At 37.4% G+C, this 22,184-nt stretch overlaps 1 protein-coding gene across 15 annotated transcripts in view; it reads right to left on the bottom strand.

Annotated features, from left to right (window-relative positions):
* The window catches only part of DMD (dystrophin), a 1,568,405-nt gene that overhangs the window by 929,494 nt on the left and 616,727 nt on the right, over positions 1-22,184 (bottom strand). For all 15 annotated transcript variants that reach the window (XM_067466757.1, XM_067466754.1, XM_060770144.2 and 12 more), the window contains 3 exons: positions 18,139-18,258; positions 7,769-7,870; positions 7,580-7,687 (listed from right to left, as the gene is read on the bottom strand). In XM_067466757.1, coding sequence (XP_067322858.1) covers positions 7,580-7,687; positions 7,769-7,870; positions 18,139-18,258 — 330 coding nt within the window. The remainder of the gene's footprint in view (positions 1-7,579; positions 7,688-7,768; positions 7,871-18,138; positions 18,259-22,184) is intronic.

Raw genomic sequence — 22,184 nt, 5'->3', positions numbered from 1 at the left:
CAGGGTGCATTGGCACACTTTTCCTCCCCCATCAAATGGCAGAAAGGGCAGCAATCAGTGTTGCCCCATCACATTTTTCTCCATCACATGAGGAAATGGGGAGGAAAGTGTGGGTAGCAAAGCTGCAAAATGGCAAAAATCACCTGTGTGAAGAGGTGGTAAGAAATATTAAACACAAAAACATAGAGACAATATAACATATCAGAACCAGTTGTGCAGTACGGGTGCACAGATTATACAAATGCCTAGACTCTAATACAGTGGCCATTAGTCTAGGGCAGTGGTTCTCAATTTGTGCTCCTCCAGGTGTTTTGGACTACAGCTCCCAGAAATCCCAGCCAGCTCACCAGCTGTTAAGAATTGTGAGAGCTGGAGTCCAAAACATCTGGAGGAACACAGTTTGAGTACCTCTGGCCTAGAGTCTCCTAAAACACCCTTTTCAGATGAATTACAACATAGAGTGACCAAATATGAATGATTTATACTGGAAGAATATTTTAGCACAGAAGAATGTTGCTAGAATAATAGATTATAATCACCATACACTTTTATGAGACTGATAAAAGAGGCCTCAGTGCCACTAATATTTAAAAATAAGTTAATGTAAGCAGTGTACCCTGCTAATCTACATTCGAAGCAGAAAACTGTAAAGCAGCTTTTCCTACATGACCTTTAAACTAATTGGGTCCCAAAAGAGATTTGAAAGACAAATGAAACAAACTTTTAAATGTTAATATGGAATAAAGCATGTGTTATAATCTTCCCCACTCTGCTATTATATATAAGGAAGGAACTACTGTATATTTCCCTTTTCTTTCCATATTGTTTTTTCTCTCTGATATCCAATTTTCTGTTTAAAAAATTAAGCCCGTCTACTTTATTAATTGAGAAATGCCTGTATTAACACATGTTTTGACACATTTTCTCCTTTTTTGACATAAAGTGGTTTTGAAACAAAAATTCTATTTTCCAGATAAAATACATTTATTTTTTCAGTATGCCAAAACTGTTGGTGGAAATGAAACAACCACAGCTGAACAAAAATATTTTTGAACTTTTTAAAGACTACTTTAAAACCCCCAAGATCATCCAGGGATCTTTTTCTTTCTTTCTTCCACCACCCTCTACTTTTCCTGTGATTTTAATTTTGCTGACAGACTTATAGAGCCATGCTTTTTAACATGCTGGGGATATCTGTGAGGTCATCTAATCTTTATTTCTTTTTCTCTGTTTTTCTCTTCAGAAATACTCAACTAGGGATTGAGAGGTGAGGGGGGAGAGAGAGAGCTGCTGGCCTGTTCTAGGCAGTCAGATAGATTAGGACCACCTAGACTAAAATTGTCAGGATATCAAATGCCGGCCTTGGAGAACAGGCTGCATCAGTCATTCTGACATGATGGAATGCTGGAGAAGAGAGGGAGAGACAACTCGAGTTGATAAGGCCATCTGATCTGGCTGGTGTTTTGAGAACCAGAAGAGGAGAATCAAAAGTAGAATGAGGGGAGTGGGGCTGGTGTGAAAGGGACTATAAAAACCCACCATTACAATTGTGCGTTAGAACCATCTTGCTGTTTTATTCTTGGTGGCCAAGAATAAAAAGTATCCAGTGTTTCTTGAACATTGTGAGTTGTGTTTATTCTGAGAGGCCCCACAACCTGACAAAACGTATATTTTCCCACAGCTCAAGATTTATTACATTATTCACAGCAGAAACACTGCTTCGACCTGACACATGTGTTTCTCCATTGATGCTGATAAAAAAACATTCCAGCTCAACAAAAGGAAAAGAAAAAGTTAGGTAAATCAAAAAAATTATTTGTAGAAAGGTGTGTCTTTTCCTTTAATATTCCGTTTGTGCTTAGAACCCTTAGCTGTTAGACAAAATCCAGCATCATTGGATTTTAGTTAGTCTGTGTAGAATTTTTGTAGCTAATCATGTATTGTGCATTTCAAAGTCTGAGTAGATCCCAGTTTTGATGCAGTTGATAAGTTTTATATTAAAAGAAAATCTGGGAATTCAATTATCCAAGTGGGAGACAAGATGAACTTCAGTATTTACATTTTACCCAAATTCTGTTACTTATTTAGGCATAATACTTACCAGGAATTTTTCTCAAATGATCAAAGGAAATTAAGGAAATAAATTGCACAAAATTTGGACAGATGGTTGATGTAAAGATGAGACCATATGATTAGGTAAACATGATTAAAAGAAATATTATTCCTAGAATGGTAAATGTTAATTGTGGAATTATTCCATTTATACCTTGCAAGTTTTTTTCAAAAAGTACTGTAATTGTATTTTAAAGAGATTTCAGATGAGGGAGAGAGCTCATCCCTTTGAATTTTTTTGTTAAAAAAAAAGAATTCAAATGCTCCCTGAAGGAGGAGGACCTTCCAGATCTTCTTACATACCATCAGACATGCCTGTTATCTTTTATTAATTTCTGGAAATTAATAATCCATCATAATGCCCTGCTCAATATCACATTTATCTACTCCTATCAGCTATTACCTGTGATTCAACTGATAGATGATTTAACAACATTTTAAAGAATGATGTGTAGACAAAATTAACAAATGGGCTTATATTAGGATATTTATAAAAACTTGCTCCTTTTTTGTTTTTATATCCCTGCTTTATACTGGATTCCTTTTGAATTTTTTTTATTATTAAATATTTTATTATTAAATATTAAAAAGGTCCTTTTTGTTAGATGCTTTATACTATGTATATGTGCGTTTTGATAAAAGCTCTCAAGAAGAAAAGCTACAGACTTCAAGAATAAGTCCAAAGAAGTTGTCATTATAGTTATTTGTTGGATTAACTGTTGTCGTTTCTGGTAATAGTTTGCATTGCAAATTTTTGAATTTGCTATTTCCACAATCACAACAGAAGTTTATTTTCGTATACAGCTCAAACAACTTGTGGGTACCATGACATTCATAATTGCATGCTAAACAGATCCCTGCTGGTACTTACCCTCATGGAATTCCAAATCAATGAGAATTGGAAAACTCTTGAGTAAGAGTGCTACATTTTCCCTCTATATATCTTTCACACTTGCACATCATTCATAATAAAATTTTATAATATATAAAAGATGGGAAGGGGAATTTGCTAACATCATTTTTAGCATAGGTCAACCTGAATTTAATGACAAATAGTAGCTTTCATACCAGTAGGATGGTGAAACTATTATTGATTTTAGTCCATAATTTAAAATAACTATCTAGGATACTAAAATACTATATTCAAAATAGGCTCAGCATCTTTGACCACTCTGTAAAAATTAATATTAAAACCTGAAGCATCACCTGTCCCTAGTATCTTCCCCTATAAACCATCAAGGACTTTAAGATCTTCTGGAGAGGTCCTGCTCTCGATCCCATCACCTTCGTAGTTGCGCTTGGTGGGGATGAGAGACAGGGCCTCCTCTGTGGTGGCCCCTCAGCTATGGAACTCTCTCCCCAATGAGTTTAGGTCTGCTCCCTCCTCCTGACCTTCAGGAAAATCCTGGCTTTGGAATCAGGCATTCACAGATTGATGGATTGAAACAGTAAAGACTAAGAGTTATGGTACCACAATGGTTAGATTGAGTTGGATGATGTTTTTAACTCGGCAAACTGACTTTTATATGTATTTTATAACTTATTTGTTATGTATGTTGTTTTTAAAATGTTATTTATTGTGTAGCATTGCATTTTTGCTGTTGTTATCCATTCTGAGTCCCTCCCGGGATATAAAAGTTCTAAATAAATAATAAATAGCCAGATCAGCAAATTTAATTGTACAAAATATATTGAATCAGGATTTGCCACCTCTGTTGGAGATAATATTCAAGTAAAGGAAGGAATGCTGCTTACAGATCACTGAATATGAATGGGAGGCCAAGCAAAGCATGGTGGTAATACCACAAATTCTTTCCATATACTATGTTGGGGATGAATGATCTTGTACTTCTGCAGCTTTCGACGCTGGTGCTGCAAACTTTCATCTCACTGTTGGCTGGTAAAAGGTAACAAATAAATGCAGAATGCATTTTGCAGGTGCCATCAACACATTCTACTGAAATTGATGGCGAGGTTTCCTTCTTTCCTTTATTTTTAAAATAAAATCCAAGCACATCAATTCAGTCTTGAGCACATGCCTGAGAATTCCGATGAGCTGCAGAAAAACTAACATTTTACTTCTGAAACAATTTGATAAATCACTACAGACAGGGAAAATTGGCTTTATATGTTCTGGATTGGATAACTATAAAGGAAAAGTTGTTCCTTGTCAGTCATAAGGTAGATCAGTGAATAGGGCTGCAGCTTGTACTGGATGGGATTAGGTTCCCCGTGAAATATCAGGTTCACAGCTAGGTCTACTGTCCGACTCAGATCTGAATCTGTATGCCCAGGTTTCTACATTTGTCAACAGTGCATTTGCACAGTTAAAACTAGTGTGCCAGTTGTTCCTCTTCCTTGAGAAGTCAAATCACATTACAGTGAAACATGCCTTGATTACATCCCATTTAGATTACTGAAACAAACTCATGGCAGTGTTGTTGGAAACTGTTCAGAAACTTTGTCAAGTCCAAAATACTGTGGCCAGACTGCTGCCCAGGGCTGTTACTGAAATCAGATAAATGCTTCCTTGAAACAGCCTCACTGACTACCAGTCTGTTTTTGGGCAGAATTCAAAGTGCTGCTTATGAAATTTAAATTTCATAAGCAGGTTGGTTTCCCTATTGAAACCAACCTGGATTTCATATAATCACAGGGCTGGAATGAGCAGCTTTCTGGCTGTGGAGTGACAGATTGGCCTCCTCCCTCTTGTCCTTACATTTGCCAGTAAAGACCGTATGTACTGAAGGTTTAGCTGAAAATAGCAGCCCAGGAAGCCAGTAGGCTATAGAGGCCCCAAGAAATCTCAAGGAAGTCTTGGGCGAATCCACATTGTAGAATTAATGCAGTTTGATACCTCTTTAACTGACATGTTTAAATACAATGGAATCATGGGAGTTGTAGTATGCAGATGAACCAGCACTCTTTGGCAGAGAAGAATAAATACCTTGTAAAACTGCAACTCCTATGACTCCATAGTATTTAATCATGTCAGTTAAGGTAATGTCAAACTGTTTTAATTCTACAGTGTGTAGATATAGCCCTTGTGGGGCTTGCAATATTGTGAGACTTTGTACAAGTGCCAAGGCTTAAAACATTCATGCAAGCTTCTTAGAATGGGAATGTAATTCATTGTTATCAGTGCAGGGAAGATGAAAATGTAATTTATTGGATTAATGAATTAATTAAATTTGTTTAAAAAGAAATGGAGAATTGCCCCTTTGGATGTCATTATTTTGCTACTGACTTCCACAAAGCCCACTTGCCATCTTTAATGTTCCTTCATGTCAAAAAGTTACTTTAAAGGGTAGGAAGGAGGAAATCATCAGATTTTCAAATGGGCCCATGACCCCCAAAAGTCTTAGGAGCACTGATTGGACACTATTGCATTTCAGAGCACCTTGCAGGGTCTAGTCATGCTTCTTCGAGGTGCTACTCATTTCACATAGTTTTAGTATGCTTATTTTAATTCTTCTACATGGCTATGATAAATAAATTGCTCTCCAGCAGAACTGTGCCACACAAAAAGAAGAAAACTTGAATTTTAAAAACAGAGATAACCTAGTAAGATTAATGCAGGTTAAACTGTATAACCTTTATTAAGCATTTTAGAGTACAATCTAAAAATCTGAAATTTAAGTCAAAGTCAAAGATTCACAGGTGCAAATAATGTCATCTGGCCTCTTTCTATTATTAAAAATTCGCTTAACAGAGATAAGGTTTTTCAAATGCTCTGTCTGTGTTTGCCCTTTTCACTTTCCTGGGACTAGTGCTGATCTATAGCTTTGAGAACTCATGTGGATGTGTGTATTTTTTGCCTTTACTCAGGTCATAGGTTTGGGCACAATTTATCGAGAACAACGTATGCTTAAGGTTATGCTGACAGATGGTCACAGTTTTTGATCTCCAATTGTGACATATTTTAATGAACATTAAATCTGTAGTCACTGTGTGAGTCAGCAGGGACGTTTAACAGCGATTTTAAACCAGCTGTCATGTACCTGTTAATTAGTTTGAGCAATACATGGGAAGATCTTTAAGAGATATAATCTTTCTGATTTAGTCATAGAAAATTATTTTCTAATGGTCTGATTATAATGATAATTATGAAAAGACTACAATAATTTCAGATAACTTTCACAATAATGTTTTGTATTCCCATATTATAATTCAAGACCAGCAACTGTAACAAGAAAACACTCATACAGTGCCTCTCAAATTTATATGGCACAAATTTCAATATCTGGGCAAGAGTAGAACAACACACAGTGACACATCTGGCTATGAGAGTCAAACCAACTTTTAAAAATCAGTCAAGATCATCTTCCAACATGTTTTAGGACCTTGATAAATATTTATTTGTTTCATTTTCTTCTTGACATAACTTCTGCTTAGGCAACTTCTACAGTATGAGGGACACTACCTAAATTACTAATGTTTGCTTGATCCCATTGTAACTGGGATAGGGTAATCAAATGATATCTTCCTTGATCAAGAAAAGCAAACCCAAAAATCTGGAGCTCACACATACCAGTCTCCTCTATAAGAAGTCTTTGGAGCCCAAGAAACAGCAACAATGAGCAGCTAAGCTCCTCCACAACTCCTATCAACCCTAGTCAATTTAATCATTGATGGGGAATTATATGGGTAATAATACAAAATTTTGGATGGCACAGTTGCTCACCTCTGTCCTCGTGTATTAAGTGCAAAATCATATAAATTATAACTGGTTCATATATAGGAAAATTCTATGCGCTTTTATGGCAGCTTTCCTCAAAGAGTCCTTCAGATAAAGACATGTTTAACTAGAAAGGTTCATCAGAAAAATAAAGTTCTATGATGATACTGTTATTGAGGACCTAAGGACAACTTGTACAAATTATTACAGGCAGCATACAAATTCAAAATAAATGATATACGTAGTATAAATTCATAACATGCCCATTGTAAAGCTTATTATTTTGTAGGGCCTAAATAATTGTTAATTCCAATTATAATAGAGCCACTGCATATGTTATTATTCGTAATTCAACAGATCTGGAACTAACCAACAGGGTTCCAGTCATAATGAGCACATGATGTCTCAGCAAAATAATCTTATAGACACTTACATTGCATATTAGTTTCCCCCCTAAAACAGCAACATTTTGTGCCCTATTCAGATGAATCTCACTAGAGACTTCGAATAAATAGCTATTTCTAAATAAATGGGCTGCAGCAAGATATGTTTTGATTGTACTATTGTATAAGAGGCTCTCAGTTTTTCACAAAGAACTGACATAATAAGTATCTATAATTCATGATCCATAATTCATAAGTACCCAACAATCCAAACATTCTTTTCAAGGATTTTCCTTTAAAATATTTGAGGTCTATGTTGAAAGGTACATAATTATTTGAGACATATAAACTAACAGGCACATAACTAACAAATGTAAAGAGGTAGTACACAATATTAAAAACCTACTGCCAGATTTTGCAGATTTTCCAACATTTCATTTTGATCTTTGAAATCAGTGGTATGGATTTTGTTGACTGCATCTTCCTTCTCTATAAGCCATGCATCAAAAAGACCCTAAAAATGAGAAAATAATTCAATAAAGTCACAAATAAAGAATTTCAGAGCAAACAAATGGAGAGAGTAAACTGTTCTCACCTGCTCTTCAGTAAATTGCAACCATTTCCGGAGAACATCTTGAAGAAGAAACCAGCGATCTTCTGTCCATCTGCAAATTGTTGCCCACCGGTTTCCTAAATGCTTAAAAAAAATGAAGAAGTGAATAATTGTTAATAGGAATTAAATACTTCTGGGGGAAAAGGTGGATACTTTTTCTTGAATACTTGAATACCATTAACTATTTTACAAAAGAACCTGAAGTAATTGCCATTATTGTTATTAAACTACAATGGTGAGGTAATAAAATTATAAACAGCAGCAAATTCAATATTCAAGGTATTAATATGTAATATTCAGTATTCACATTTTACAACGTCAAAAGCCCATTTCTTTTAATTTAACTAATAACTGCCTGTCAGCTAATTGCATCCATCTTATCAGTTAACTGTCAAAGTTGTACTTTGTTACTCTGCTACTGAGTACGCATGCCCAGCATGGAACACATCTCACCATGTTAAAATAATGGATGTGGCTCTTAATGAGACATGTTGAATTGTCACAGGATGTCTACACCCAACACCACTGGAGGAATTATAGTGTTTAGCCAGTATTGCATTAACTGATATCCATCAGGAAGTAGCAGCCAGCTATGAAATGACCAAGGTATTGACATCTCCAGTCTATCCTCTGTTCAGATATCAGCTAGCATGCAATAACTTAAATCAAGGAACCACTTCCTAAGATCTACAGAGATACTCGCAGGAATACCTCAGCAAGTGTGAGTCCAAAAGTAGCAGGGAAAAAAACAGAACCTCAATCAGTGGCTGATACCGCATGAGAAACTCCCTCCTGGGCACATAGAAGATGGGCAACTTGGAATGAGCTGAACAGTCTGCACTCTGGGACCACGAGATGCAGAGTCAGTCTAAAGAAATGGGGCTATAAAGTGGAGACCACAATATGCAAGTGGAGAAGAGAAAACCACAGACCACTTACTACAATGAAGTCTGAGCCCTACCACATGCACAATGGAGGACCTTCTTACAGTGATGCCAGAGGCACTTGAAGGGACCTTCATCTGGTAAAAGGAAATCTAGCATAATGCCAAGTTTTTAACTTTGTGGGTTTTTAAAATACATTTTAACTGTATTCTTAGTTTGCTTCTGATACGATATATAAACTATCTTTTTGGAGCTCATTTAAAATTTTTTTTGAAAAACTGAAATAGGAGCCATTTGTAGAAGTCAATTATTTAAGGAATATAAAAACTCACTGAAGCATATTCTGGTCACTTTAAAAAAAGATATACAGTCCAGTGAGCAGTTATTATAGTAGTAAAATCCATCACAGTTAGAGCTTTATGGATATCTAGTTTACTCAAAGGACTTAAAAACAATGGTCAGATAATAAATTAACCTTTGGTTGTTTTTAGTAGCCATTTCTCCTACACTATGCTATAGTGAAAAGAACCATATTTCAACTCTTTGTGCAAGGTTTTCTTTCTATTCACTTTCTGACAGTGGAGGGCAGCACAATACATGGAAAAGAACATTGCTGTCATTTTCCTGTTGCTTTATGGTGCCGAACAAAGGCAATTACTTGTATGTTTGATTGGGCCATGAAAGGTCTAATACCGCAGACAAACTTCCATGTCACTTTACATTATCCTCAAGCCAAATATTTTGCAGCAGACTGGATTCATATCTTTAGTTATCAGTGAACAAGTACATACATTGATCAAGCAGAAATAAAAAAAGTACAGGGAACCCAAGTAATGTATGTATTTGGCATGTATTGAAGTGGCACACATTGCTTTCCATTTTAGTACTGCTGTTCTATTTCATTATCCCTACTTTTTATGACAAATTTATGCTTATGCATTGTACTCTCCTCTCAAAAGGTGTTTGAGGTTTTTTAATACTTGAATCAATTCCACTTTTTAAATTGGGGGAAAAAAATCTTTGTTCTTAACGTTTGTGGTAACAGCTCCACAGTTCTGCTTACAAGCCCTGTGATTTATCTTTAGAACTGTTCTCCATTAATCTAGCAGCCAGCGCCAAGTCAAATGATACAAGGTCACTCAGACTTGCACTTGCTTTGATATGATATTTCCCAATTTGCATGCTGGAAGAAGCTTCACATGCTACACCGAGTTAAAACAAGATGAAAAAATCTATTTGAAAATTAGCATGACTTCAAAGAGAATTACACTGCTCTGAGATTCACATATCAACAGTCTGACAAGATGCAAATGCTGAAGCAACCAGAACAATTTAATAACTATAGTGATAGGGAATTCCAGCTGTGGGTGGCAATGGTTAATAACTGGTTACAGAACAATTAAAGATAGCTATACACTGAAAGTGAAGGAACTGTTTGCAAACATTGGTAGAAGCTTCAAAACATCTCTCTCCTTAAGTATGCCAGTCTGGGAGGAAAGTGGGGTATAAATCCAATAAAGAAAAATAAAAAAAATGTTTCACTGAAAGGGGTAGGAAGTATTTAGCTATTGCAGTGAGGGAAATGTTTCTTAAATCAGCTTCACATACACACAGTGCCATCATTACACACTATAATTAATCATTCCGTACATTACAATTTTAGTGCTAGAATAACAAGCATTCAGGTAAAACAGCCAGAAAACACTGCCCTAATACATTTTTTTCATTTGCTAGTCCTAACATTATCAAGTTGCTAAATCGGACTGAATATATAACATCAAGGTAATCAGTTCCTGCTCAAGAAAAGTGGTCTATAAGGGCTATTTCAGGAAGTAAGGAGGCCCTGCTTTCAGTCCCACCCTTATAACAAGCATGATTGGTCGGAACAAGAGAGGGGGGCTTCTCTGTGACTGCTCCCCGTTTCTGCAACTCCTTCCCTAAATAAATAAAAACAGCCTCCACACTCCTCTCCTTCAAAAAACTCTTGAAACACATATATGCACTTTAGTGCATGGAGAGAAGGGCAAGGACACTTTTAATTCCATCGGAACACTGGCTAACTTATTGTCTAAAATTCTCTGGGCTTGAAATGAAACACCTAAAGTCACATCTTATCTTTTCCTATAATGAAAGCCTCCACCTGCTGTGTCTCAGAATAAGATTCACCTTGCTCTCTACAACAAACCAGCCAGAGTTGTGAGGTATATAGTTTATTGTGAGGTTTTTAAACAAAAGGCAGTTCATAAGCAGTGAAAAGATCAATAGTACAGGTTATAATCCAATATAATCCATATTGCCCAAAGCAGGAGACTTGAAGCACAGGTTCAGTGTAAAGTCCATGAAATAGCATGAAATAGCATGAAGCATGAAGCAGCCTTTCCCAAGGCCCGGAGTTGGAGCTAGCCTTAAAGCAACATTGGAACTGACACCCAAAAAATCCCCAGAGCAGAGCATATATTCACTAAACATCAAAACAATCAGCTTTCCCATCAAACTGATGATCTCAACACTTGGCCGCAATCTGTGGGCTCCGTCTCAACACCTGGGCACCTTGACCCTGGTTCTCAGCGTCTGCCTTATCAGCCGCATTCCTTTCCTGTGAGAACAGAGGCCTCTCTACAGATACAGGCTGTGACTGAGAAAACTGAAAGCCAACATCATCAGCTGCACTCTTTGCACTCTCACTCTCATCCCCATCATGCTGTTGTTGTTGAACCACAACACCACCATACAAGCATTAGTGGGATCACAAAAGCCTGACAGACAGTACAGTCAGAACAGGTATCCAAACTGTGACATTAAACAATCACAGCTCTCAAAATGTTGTGAAACAGAACTGAAAAAAATGCATAATAGTTCTTTGATAGTTTAATTGACAACTGCATGATTTCTGTATATGTGTCTTGAGTAGAGTTGAGTAAAAAATGATGTTGCAGCTGGACCTGTGGTTGGATTATCTGAGTTGAGGGAGAAGGTAACAGTTAAAGGGAAAGTGTGCTAACTTCTGTGCTCCTAGCTATAAAGAAACCTAGAAATGAATAAGCGGATGCATCTTATTTCATCATCATCATATTTAATTACTTATTAATCGCCCTCCATCCGAGATGCTCTAGGCGATTTACAAGCTAAATTGTAAAAGATAAAAATACATACATACAGAAATTAACATAGATCAAATTTGAACTTCTAAGTTATTCATTTGCTATATGAATCTCAGCCACACACAATCAGGAACTTATAAACACATATTCTTATAAACACACATATCTCGAGTTGTTTTAGGGACTCTATGTAGTAAACCTAAGGAAGTGTTTTGGAGAGAGATTATGGTGGGTGACATGAACCCAAGATAAAAATTCTGAGTGACAAAACTGGCTAGGGAATTATGTCATAGCAGCAACATAATGTCTCATGTTCCTATTTCTTTCTGTGCAAAGAAGAGAAATGGATGGAGAGGAAGAGGTCTGGTAGGGTGTGAGCATGAGGAAGGTTTGTTGTATGGATAGTAGACTGACATGGTGATTATCAAAAAAGAATGGAGGATTCTTTTTTGTTGTAGGAGTCTACTACAGAACTCCAAGCCAGGAGGAAGAACTTGATGAAGTCTTCTGCCAACAGTTGACCAAACAGGCACAGAGAAGAGATGTAGTAGTCATGGGCTATTTCAACTATCCCGATATTTGCTGGAAAACAAACTCGGCCAAGAGTACAAAGTCCAACAAATTCCTCGCTTGCCTTCCAGACAATTTCATGGTCCAGAAGGTAGAAGAGGCAACAAGGGGATTGGCTACTCTTGATCACATCCTAACAAATGCAGAGGACCTGATTGATGCGGTTGAAGTGGTAGGATCCTTAGGGGCAAGTGACCATGTGCTCCTGCAATTTGAGGTACAAAGGAAGGCCGAAACTAAGACAAGTCAAACCCGCATTTTGGACTTTAGGAGAGCTGAAGGAAACACTGAGCAGCATTCCGTGAACACAGTTACTAAAAGACAAGGGAGTTACGGATGGATGGGAATTTCTCAAGAGTGAAATACTCAAGGCGCAGTTGCAAACCGTGCCAACAAAAAGAAAAAATAGGACAAGTGCAAAGAAGCCAGAATGGATGTCCAAAGAACTTCTAACTGTGCTGAGACACAAAAGAGACATGCACAAGAACTGGAAAAAGGGAGAAATCACCAAAGAAGAATTCAAACAAATAGCCAACACCTGTAGGGAAAAGGTCCGCAAGGCTAAAGCACAAAACGAGCTCAGGCTTGCCAGGGACATTAAAACAATAAAAAGGGATTCTTTTCTTATGTCAGTAGAAAAAGGAAAAACAAGGAGGCGACAGGGCCTCTTCGAGGAGAAGATGGGGCAATGCTGACAGGGGATAGGGAAAAGGCAGAACTACTTAATACCTTCTTTGCCTCGGTCTTCTCACAAAAAGAAAGTCATCTTCAACCTCAGCAAGACGGAGTGGATGAGGGATTTGAGGACATCTGTCATGAATCTAACCTTTTGCCAGGAAGGCCGAAGCCTGGAATGTCAGTAGCTGACATGTTGAGAGATAGGCAGGAGAGCTAAGAGGCAAGAGGGAGGAGACAGCCGACTCCTGATTGGCTAGAACAGTCAGGGGAGGAGTTAGGTTTTAGAGGGGAAAAGGCTGTGTCTTTTTGACAAGCTGGAGAGTTGAGCTTTAAACATCGTAGAGTGAAGAAGTATTTTAGGGAGAGGGAGCTGAGAGGAATTTAGACAGGGAGAACTTTTGAAGTGAGCCTTGTAGTTAGAGCATAGGAAAGGCAAAGGTTCCTGAGTCACTGTGCTTAGTAGTGTCAGTGAAGGAAAGCCTATTTTGCTCTGTGAGACAATCAGTGGGCTGTTCTCAGGGACACACTGTGTCAGAGTTAGTGAACAGTGTGAAGCAAGAGTCTCACAAGAAACAAAAGTTAAAGTCTTAAAGGAAGACTGCTTGTCTAAACAGCTAAGCCTCAAGTAACCACATTACGCTTTTGTAAGAGTTGATTTGTTCACCAAGTTTAAATAAACCTGTTTCTATTTTTCATCTTTAAACTGGTGTCTGCCTCGGTCTGTGTAACTTAACAAAACTCAGCTAGCCTAAAAACAACTTAATTTCAGTCCAATCAGCAAAAGAAGCAGTTATTGAAGAAGAACAAAGGGCTTGAACAAACTTTACCTATTTTCACATTCACACTTATGTTTTCCTCAGATATTATTTGAGGTGGTGGCGGCGAATCTACCTAATACATCGGTCATTAACATAGTTAGCACAGTTGGTCACTCAACAGTATTACTGAGGTGGGATAAGAGAGTCTTTCCCCCTTTGTCATAGTTATTCTATCGGCGTTAAAGTAGTGTCCAGCTGAACGTTAACCTTTCACACTGGTGATTAGAGGTGGGATTGATTGTTCCCCCCTGCCCAGTGTGTCGCTTATCTTTGCTATAACATCCAACTCCAAATTGGGAAACAAGTCATACAGGAATACCTGGCTGCTCTAAATGAGTTCAAGTCCCCAGGGTCAGATCAACTACACCCAAGAGTATTGAAGGAACTAGCGGAAGTCATTTCGGAACCCTTGGCAACCATCTTTGAGAGTTCTTGGAGAACAGGAGAAGTTCCAGCAGATTGGAGGAGGGCCAATGTGGTCCCAATTTTCAAGAAGGGAAAAAAGGATGACCCAAACAACTACCGTCTGGTCAGCCTCATGTCGACACCAAGCAAGATTCTGGAAAAGATTGTTAAGGAAGTGGTCTGCAAACACTTAGAAACAAATGCGGTCATTGCTAATAGTCAACATGGATTTATAAAAAACTAGCTGTGCCCTGCCACGCGTTGCTGTGGCCTATAGTAAAACTTATCAAAGTTGAGGTAAATATCTGGACTATTATGAAAGAGAGGTACCTACCTATTCCTTCCCCCTTTTCCTCCCCCTTTCTCTCCTTTCTTCCTTCTCTACCTCTTTCTTTCTTTCTTTCTTTCCTTCTTTCACTACTTGGTTTCATCCTTCTCTCTTTCCTTCATTCCCTCCCTCTTTCTTTCTTTGCCTTTCTTCCCTCCCTGTTTGCTTCCTTCTTTCACTTTTTATTTTCTTTTATTTCACCACCATCATAACAATAACAATAATGCAATGCATTGCCTCCGGGACCTGACACCTCTCCCATTCCCCCTAAAAGGGTCTCAGAGGAACAATAGCATAATAATAATAATAATAGAAATAACAACCTTTACCCGCCACGTGTTGCTGTGGCCAATCTTCCCTCTTTTTGTCTCCTTCTTTCCCTCCCTCCCTCCCTCCCTCCTTCCTTCCTTCCTTCCTTCCTTCCCATCTTTCCTTCTCCTCTTCTTTCTCTATCTCTTTCCTTCCTTCCCCCTTTTTCTTTCTCTTCTGCTGTCTCTCTTTTCTTTCCTTCCATCTTTCCTTTTCTTTCCTTTTCTTCTTCCTCTAACTTTCCTTCCTTCCTGTCTTTCCTAGATTTTGACAGGGCGGGAAGGGGCGGGGTGGGGTTTGGAGGTGGCGTGAAGTAAAAGGAGGTAAGATTGGGGCAGGGGAGTGATGGAGCGTGGGGTTGCGTGTGTGTGTGCGGCAGCGGGGGGAGTGATGGAGCGTGGGGTTGCGTGTGTGTGTGCGGCGGCGGGGGGAGTGGGGTTGCGTGTGTGTGTGCAGCGGCAGGGGGAGTGGGGTTGCGTTTGTGTGCGGCGGTGGGGGGAGTGACAGAGCGTGGGGTTGCGTGTGTGTGTGTGGCGGCGGGTTGAGTGGGGTTGCGTGTGTGTATGTGGCGGCGGAGGGAGTGATGGAGCGTGGGGTTGCATGTGTGTGTGCGGCAGGGGGTGTGTGTGTGCGGGAAGCGGCGCGGCGGGGCTTGGAGTGGGCATGGTTTCTGCAGAGGGAACGTTGGCCGGAAGGCCATGTGCGTGCGCCAGGGAACTTGCGGCTGGGCGCCAATGCGCATGCTCAGTTGTTTTGCCGTTTTGTGAGTGTGTTGTTGTGTTGTTTTTCATTTTGAGTAGATATGTTTGTACCTTGTGGGTTGTGTTATGGGCATGGGAATTTTGGTTAAGTTTTGTTGGTTTTTTTTTTGAGTTTTGTTCTTTTGCCGTTTTGTGAATGTGTTGCTGTGTTTTTTTTCATTTTGAGTAGATATGTTTGTACCTTGTGGGTTGTGTTATGGGCACGGGGATTTTAGTTAAGTTTCGTTGGGGGATTTTTGAGTTTTGTTGTTTTGCCGTTTTGTGAGTGTGTTGTTGTGTTGTTTTTCATTTTGAGTAGATATGTTTGTACCTTGTGGGTTGTGTTATGGACACGGGGATTTTGGTTAAGTTTCGTTGGGGGATTTTTGAGTTTTGTTGTTTTGCCGTTTTGTGAGTGTGTTGTTGTGTTGTTTTTCATTTTGAGTAGATATGTTTGTACCTTGTGGGTTGTGTTATGGGCACGGGGATTTTGGTTAAGTTTCGTTGGGGTTTTTTTGAGTTTTGTTGTTTTGCCGTTTTGTGAGTGTGTTGTTGTGTTGTTTTTCATTTTGAGTAGATATGTTTGTACCTTGTGGGTTGTGTTATGGGCATGGGAATTTTGGTTAAGTTTCGTTGGGGGGTTTTTGAGTTTTGTTTCCTCGTTGGATGCCCCTAACAAATTTATATATATAGACAAGTCATGCCAGACTAATCTGATCTCTTTTTTCAATACAGTTACAAGCTGGGTAGATGCGGGGAATGCCGTGGCTGTAGCGTACCTGGATTTCAGTAAGGCCTTTGACAAGGTCCCCCATGACCTTCTGGCAAGGAAACTAGTCCAGTGTGGGCTAGGCCAAACTACGGTGAGGTGGATCTGTAATTGGTTAAATGGACGAACCCAGAGGGTGCTCACCAATGCTTTCTCTTCATCCTGGAAAGAAGTGACAAGCGGAGTGCCGCAGGGTCCCGTCCTGGGCCCGGTCCTTTTCAACATCTTTATTAATGACTTAGATGAAGGGTTAGAAGGCAGGATCATCAAGTTTGCAGACGACACCAAATTGGGAGGGATAGCCAATACTCCAGAGGACAGGAGCAGGATTCAAAACGATCTTGACAGATTAGAGAGATGGGCCAAAACTAACAAAATGAAGTTCAACAGTGACAAATGCAAGATACTCCACTTTGGCAGAAAAAATGAAATGCAAAGATACAGAATGGGGGATGCATAGCTTGAGAGCAGTACGTGTGAAAAAGATCTTGGAGTCCTTGTGGAGTCCTTAAACATGAGCCAACAATGTGATGTGGCGGCAAAAAAAGCCAATGGGATTTTGGCCTGCATCAATAGGAGCATAGTGTCTAGATCTAGGGAAGTAATGCTACCCCTCTATTCTGCTTTGGTTAGACCACACCTGGAATATTGTGTCCAGTTCTGGGCACCGCAATTCAAGAGAGATGTTGACAGGCTGGAGTGTGTCCAGAGGAGAGCGACTAAAATGATAAAAGGTCTGGAGAACAAGCCCTATGAGGAGCGGCTTAAGGAGCTGGGCATGTTTAGCCTGAAGAAGAGAAGGCTGAGAGGGGATATGATAGCCATGTATAAATATGTGAGAGGAAGCCACAGGGAGGAGGGAGCAAGCTTGTTTTCTGCTTCCCTGGAGACTAGGACGCGGAACAATGGCTTCAAACTACAAGAGAGGAGATTCCATCTGAACATGAGGAAGAACTTCCTGACTGTTAGAGCCGTTCAGCAGTGGAACTCTCTGCCCCGGAGTGTGGTGGAGGCTCCTTCTCTGGAAGCTTTTAAGCAGAGGCTGGATGGCCATCTCTCAGGGGTGATTTGAATGCAATATTCTTGCTTCTTAGCAGGGGGTTGGACTGCCTCGGTCTGTGAGGTCTCTTCCAACTCTTTGATTCTATGATGATTCTAGGAAGCAGCAAGTGGGCTTCTTCTGGACAATGTCAAGGAGCTGGAACATGATGGTTTATCATTGCTGTCAACCTACCATTTGTCTTTCAATGTCATGCCCTACTTTAGTAATCAACTTGTTTTGGGTAATTTTTTCATGATTTGTGGATTTGGGCAGAGCAAATGAACCACTACTGGAACACTTGCTTGCTTCTAAGATATTACATAGCCAGATATATATATTATTTTAAAAAGGACAGCATGGCACTGTTTGATACTTGATAAATAGACTGGAGATGTGACTTTCCTTGAAATACCAGCCATTTGAACAGTATCTTTCTGTTCAAATGTCAATCGGAGAAGGATGTGTCTCATATATGTACCTTATTCACTAGGATAACCTATATTCTGTACATCCTTAAAAACTGAAGATCATATACTGACTCAGTTGCTTTCTGAATAGAAAAATTGCAATATAAAATACATAGTTATTTTAAAAGTGCATCATAAGCATAGCAAATAAATATTTTGATCAAATTTCAAAATCAAGATTCAAAATTCTATTGTGACAGAATTGTTACCTTTGAGATAGATACGCCAATGTAATAGTTACCTGCAGCTGTTGTTCTAATGCAACTGTAGCTTTGTCTCCACCAGCTTCATCTACCACAACAACCATATGAGTGAGTGAATTAACCTTGACTTGTTCCTGCTCTAAATCTTCTTGCAGGGCCTATAATAAAAAAGACAGGGGAAAAAACACATTCACTTAAAATTTCTTTGCTAGTAAGCACAAGGGCACCTTGCTCGCCTCTTCAATGAAGTGACCTTAATACAGAAACTGAAGAAAACACATTGTACTCATTCTGAACATAACTGGCAGGAACACTCCACAACCTTAAGCTTGCTTAAGAATCACAATACTTAGAAGACCAAATGAAACTTTCAGAAACTTTGTTGATTATCTCGAAGTGACACACGTTTTTGTCAAAAGTCCTGAACAGTGGTTTGTTGAAAACATCAATGCAAAACTGTATAGATATAGATATGTTCTTTTTTATTATTAATATTTTTATTATTTTATCATGGTTTAATACATTGTTATACATTGTTTGTTTTACAGCAGATACATATTATTCAATACAACCTATATTATTATACATATTATTCAATACATATTATTGCGTCTTTATCCTCTATTTTCAATTGTTTATTATTATATAATGATAATAAAGCTGTACTAGGACTTCTTTCTATTTTAATATTAATTATATCTTCTATTTCTCTAAATACTTTCCCCAAAAAATTATTTACATATTTACATTGCCGCCGCATATGTATATATGTTCCTGATTCTTGACATCCTCTGCAGCAATTCTTTGAATAGTTTTTATTTATATTTGCTATTCTTACTGATGTTAGGTACCATTTCCATATTAACATAATAATTTTCTTTGACCTGTATCGAAAGGTTTTTAGATGTCTTTGTCTCCATAATTGTTGCCACTCTGTTTCATTTATTTTTATCCCTAAATCTTCTTCCCAGACTTCCTTGAGGGTGTTATTTTTTGTTTTTCCTTCCTTTATTTCAATTATTATCTTATATATTTTACTAGTTATTCCTTTCAAATTTTCATGCTCCTCTACAATCCTTCCATTTTGTATTATTTGTTCAAATTGGTTAAGCTTACTATCGTTTTTATTATTTTTGCCAGTTTTTAAACCATTTTCTAATTGTATACAATGGAACTATGTCAATTTTATTTCTCTAAATTCTTCCATAATCGTTTCCTTCCTCATTCCAACCTTTATCCAATCCCTTATTTTGTCTATTTTTTCCCTTAACCTTTTATCCATTACTTTTTTAAAAGATTTTTTGGAAATTTCTTTTCCATTACAATTGGGGTTATTATTGAACCATCCGTTATTAATGTTCTCCTACTTTGTTCCATACTTCTAATATATTGCTCAACATTGGGTTTCTAATTTCCCTAGTTTCTTTTCTCATAAACTCTTTAAAAAATATGTTCCAAATTTCTTCCTCCACTTTTTTTGAATCCTTTCTTAGCCAATCTACTCTCTCTTTTTTATCATTCCTTCATAACCAATCTTAATCTGCTCACTCCATAATATTTTTTTAATATTAAGGAGTGCTAATCCTCCCTCTTTTTGCGATCTGTACCATAACTGTTTGTTTAATCTATTTCTTTTACTACCATTACAATATTTATTTATCATTTGTTGCCATCTAATGCTCTTCTTCTGTAATTTGAAGTGGCATAATCCTAAATATAAAATTTATCTTTGGATGTATTTTCATTTTTACTAATGCTATCTTTCCGAACCAAGATATATGTATATTTTCATATTCTATTAATGTTTTTGAACAACTTTTCTCAATGCTACTACATTTACCTCTTACATTTCTTTTAAATCCTTTGTTATTATTACCCCAGGTTTTTTTTAATTCATTCTTAATTCTAATTCCCATTTTGCTCTGTTCTATAAAGTCTTTTTCTTCTTTCTTTGTATAATTAAATAGCACCATTTCTGACTTGTTCCAGTTAACTTGTAGACCTGTTGTTTTCCCAAACATCTCTAAAAGATCCTTTATTTTATCCATTTTATTTACTATATTTTCAATAAATAACAACGTATCATCGGCAAATAAACTCACCTTCTGCTTTTCCTTTATTCCTAGCCCTTCTAAGTTCTTATCTTTCCTAATGGCATTTGCAAATAATTCTATCACTATGGCAAACAAAATTGGTGATAGAGGGCAACCTTGTCTTGTTCCCCTTGTCACTTTTATTTCTTTTGTCACTCCATCATTTATAGTTACTACTGCTGAATTTCTTGAATAATATTGTTCTAATAATCCTTTTATTCTACTTCCCATTCCAAATTTATTCATACTCTCTCTTAATGTCCACCATTCCACACAATCAAAAGTTTAAAAATGTCTAATGATAATATATCTACTTTTATCTTCCGCTCTTGAACCACACAAATTTTATTTAATACTCTCCCTATCAAATTTGACATTTGTCATCCTTTTACAAACCCACACTGACCTTTTTTTAAATATACTTGTACATTCTATTGGCTATTATAGCAGATAAATATTTGCATCCTAATGATATGGGCCTGTATGACCCTGGGTCTGTTAAATCTTTATCAGGTTTTGGTATTAATATTATTAATGACTTCCTCCATGATTCTGGCATCTCATCTCCTTTCATTATTCCATTATACAGTTCTAATAGTTTTGGAATCAATACTTCTCTAAAACGTTTATAGTATTCTGTTCCCAGGCCGTCCAGACCTGGAGCTTTCCCAGCTTTTAAATTCTTAATAACTTCCTCTATTTCTGTCTTCTTAATAGGTTGTTCCAATAATTCTTAGTCTTTCTCCTCCAACCTGCTCTCCCAATTTTTCTCCACATATTTCCTAATTGCTTCTATGGAGCTACCTTTTTTTTGGTGTAGTTTGTTGTAAAACTCTTCGAAAACCTTCAATTTTTCTTTCACATATCTACATATTTTACCTGTTCTATCTTTTATCATACTTATTATAACTTCCACTTTCTTTTCTTTTCTTTTTTTTGTGGATTTGGCTAACATCTTTGAATTCCTATCACTAAATTCAAAAAATTCCCTTCTTAAATATATTAAATTTTCTTGTACTTCATCTGTTTCCATTTTATCCATTTCCTCTTTTTTAGCTCTCAACCTTACATAAATTTGTATATCTCTCTTCATTACATATTCTTTTTCAAGCTGCTGTATTTCTTTTTCTAAATTCCTTTTCCTTTCTTCTTGCCTTTTTTTGAGATTGTCTCTTTTATACATAACCCTCTCACTGCTGCTTTCATTGTGTCCCATAGCACTCCTTTTAATATGTCCTTTTCATTAAATCCCCAAATTTCTTGCCATTCTGATTTCACTCTATCCACAATCTCTCTATAATTCAAAAATTTTTGTATCCAATCTCCACCTCCTCATTTTTTCATTTCAAGGCAATCTCAATTGACACCAGGGCATGATCCGAAATCTTGATAATTCCAATACCAGCATTTAACAATTTACTTAACATGTTTTTAGAAACAAAAATATAATCTAATCTTGTATAAACTTTATGTACAGCCGAGTAATATGTATATTTTTTCATCTCCCTTTACCAATCTCCACACATTCTTTAATTGCCATTTATTCATCACTCTACTTAAGTCTGTTGTTTCACTATTTCTAATTTTTGACATTTGTGTAGTTTTATCTTTGTTTTGGTCCATATAACAATTACAGTCCTCCCAAATATTACATATTGTTGGTGATAGTTCTCTATCTGACCTAGTACTTTTTCATAAAATTCTTGCTGTTTTACATTTGGTGTGTATACATTTACTAATACATATCTATCCTCCCCTATTTCACCATACATTATTTTATATCTACCTTCCTCATCTTTTGATACCTTGTTTATTACAAAGTTACATTTCTTTGTTACACCTCTTGATTTTGACGACCCCAAGGATTTTTCATGGCTTCTTATCCAACTCAATTTTAATTCATTTGAACCTGGTTTATTTTGGTTTGTTTCCTGTAGAAAGATAACATCTGCTGCATCTTTCTTCGGTAGGGTTTCAATCCACCTTCTTTT

Source organism: Anolis sagrei, chromosome 3, assembly GCF_037176765.1.
Source record: "Anolis sagrei isolate rAnoSag1 chromosome 3, rAnoSag1.mat, whole genome shotgun sequence".
Classification (NCBI taxonomy): domain Eukaryota; kingdom Metazoa; phylum Chordata; class Lepidosauria; order Squamata; family Dactyloidae; genus Anolis; species Anolis sagrei.
Note: the sequence above shows the minus strand (reverse complement) of the source record. Positions and strands in the feature narration are given on the sequence as shown.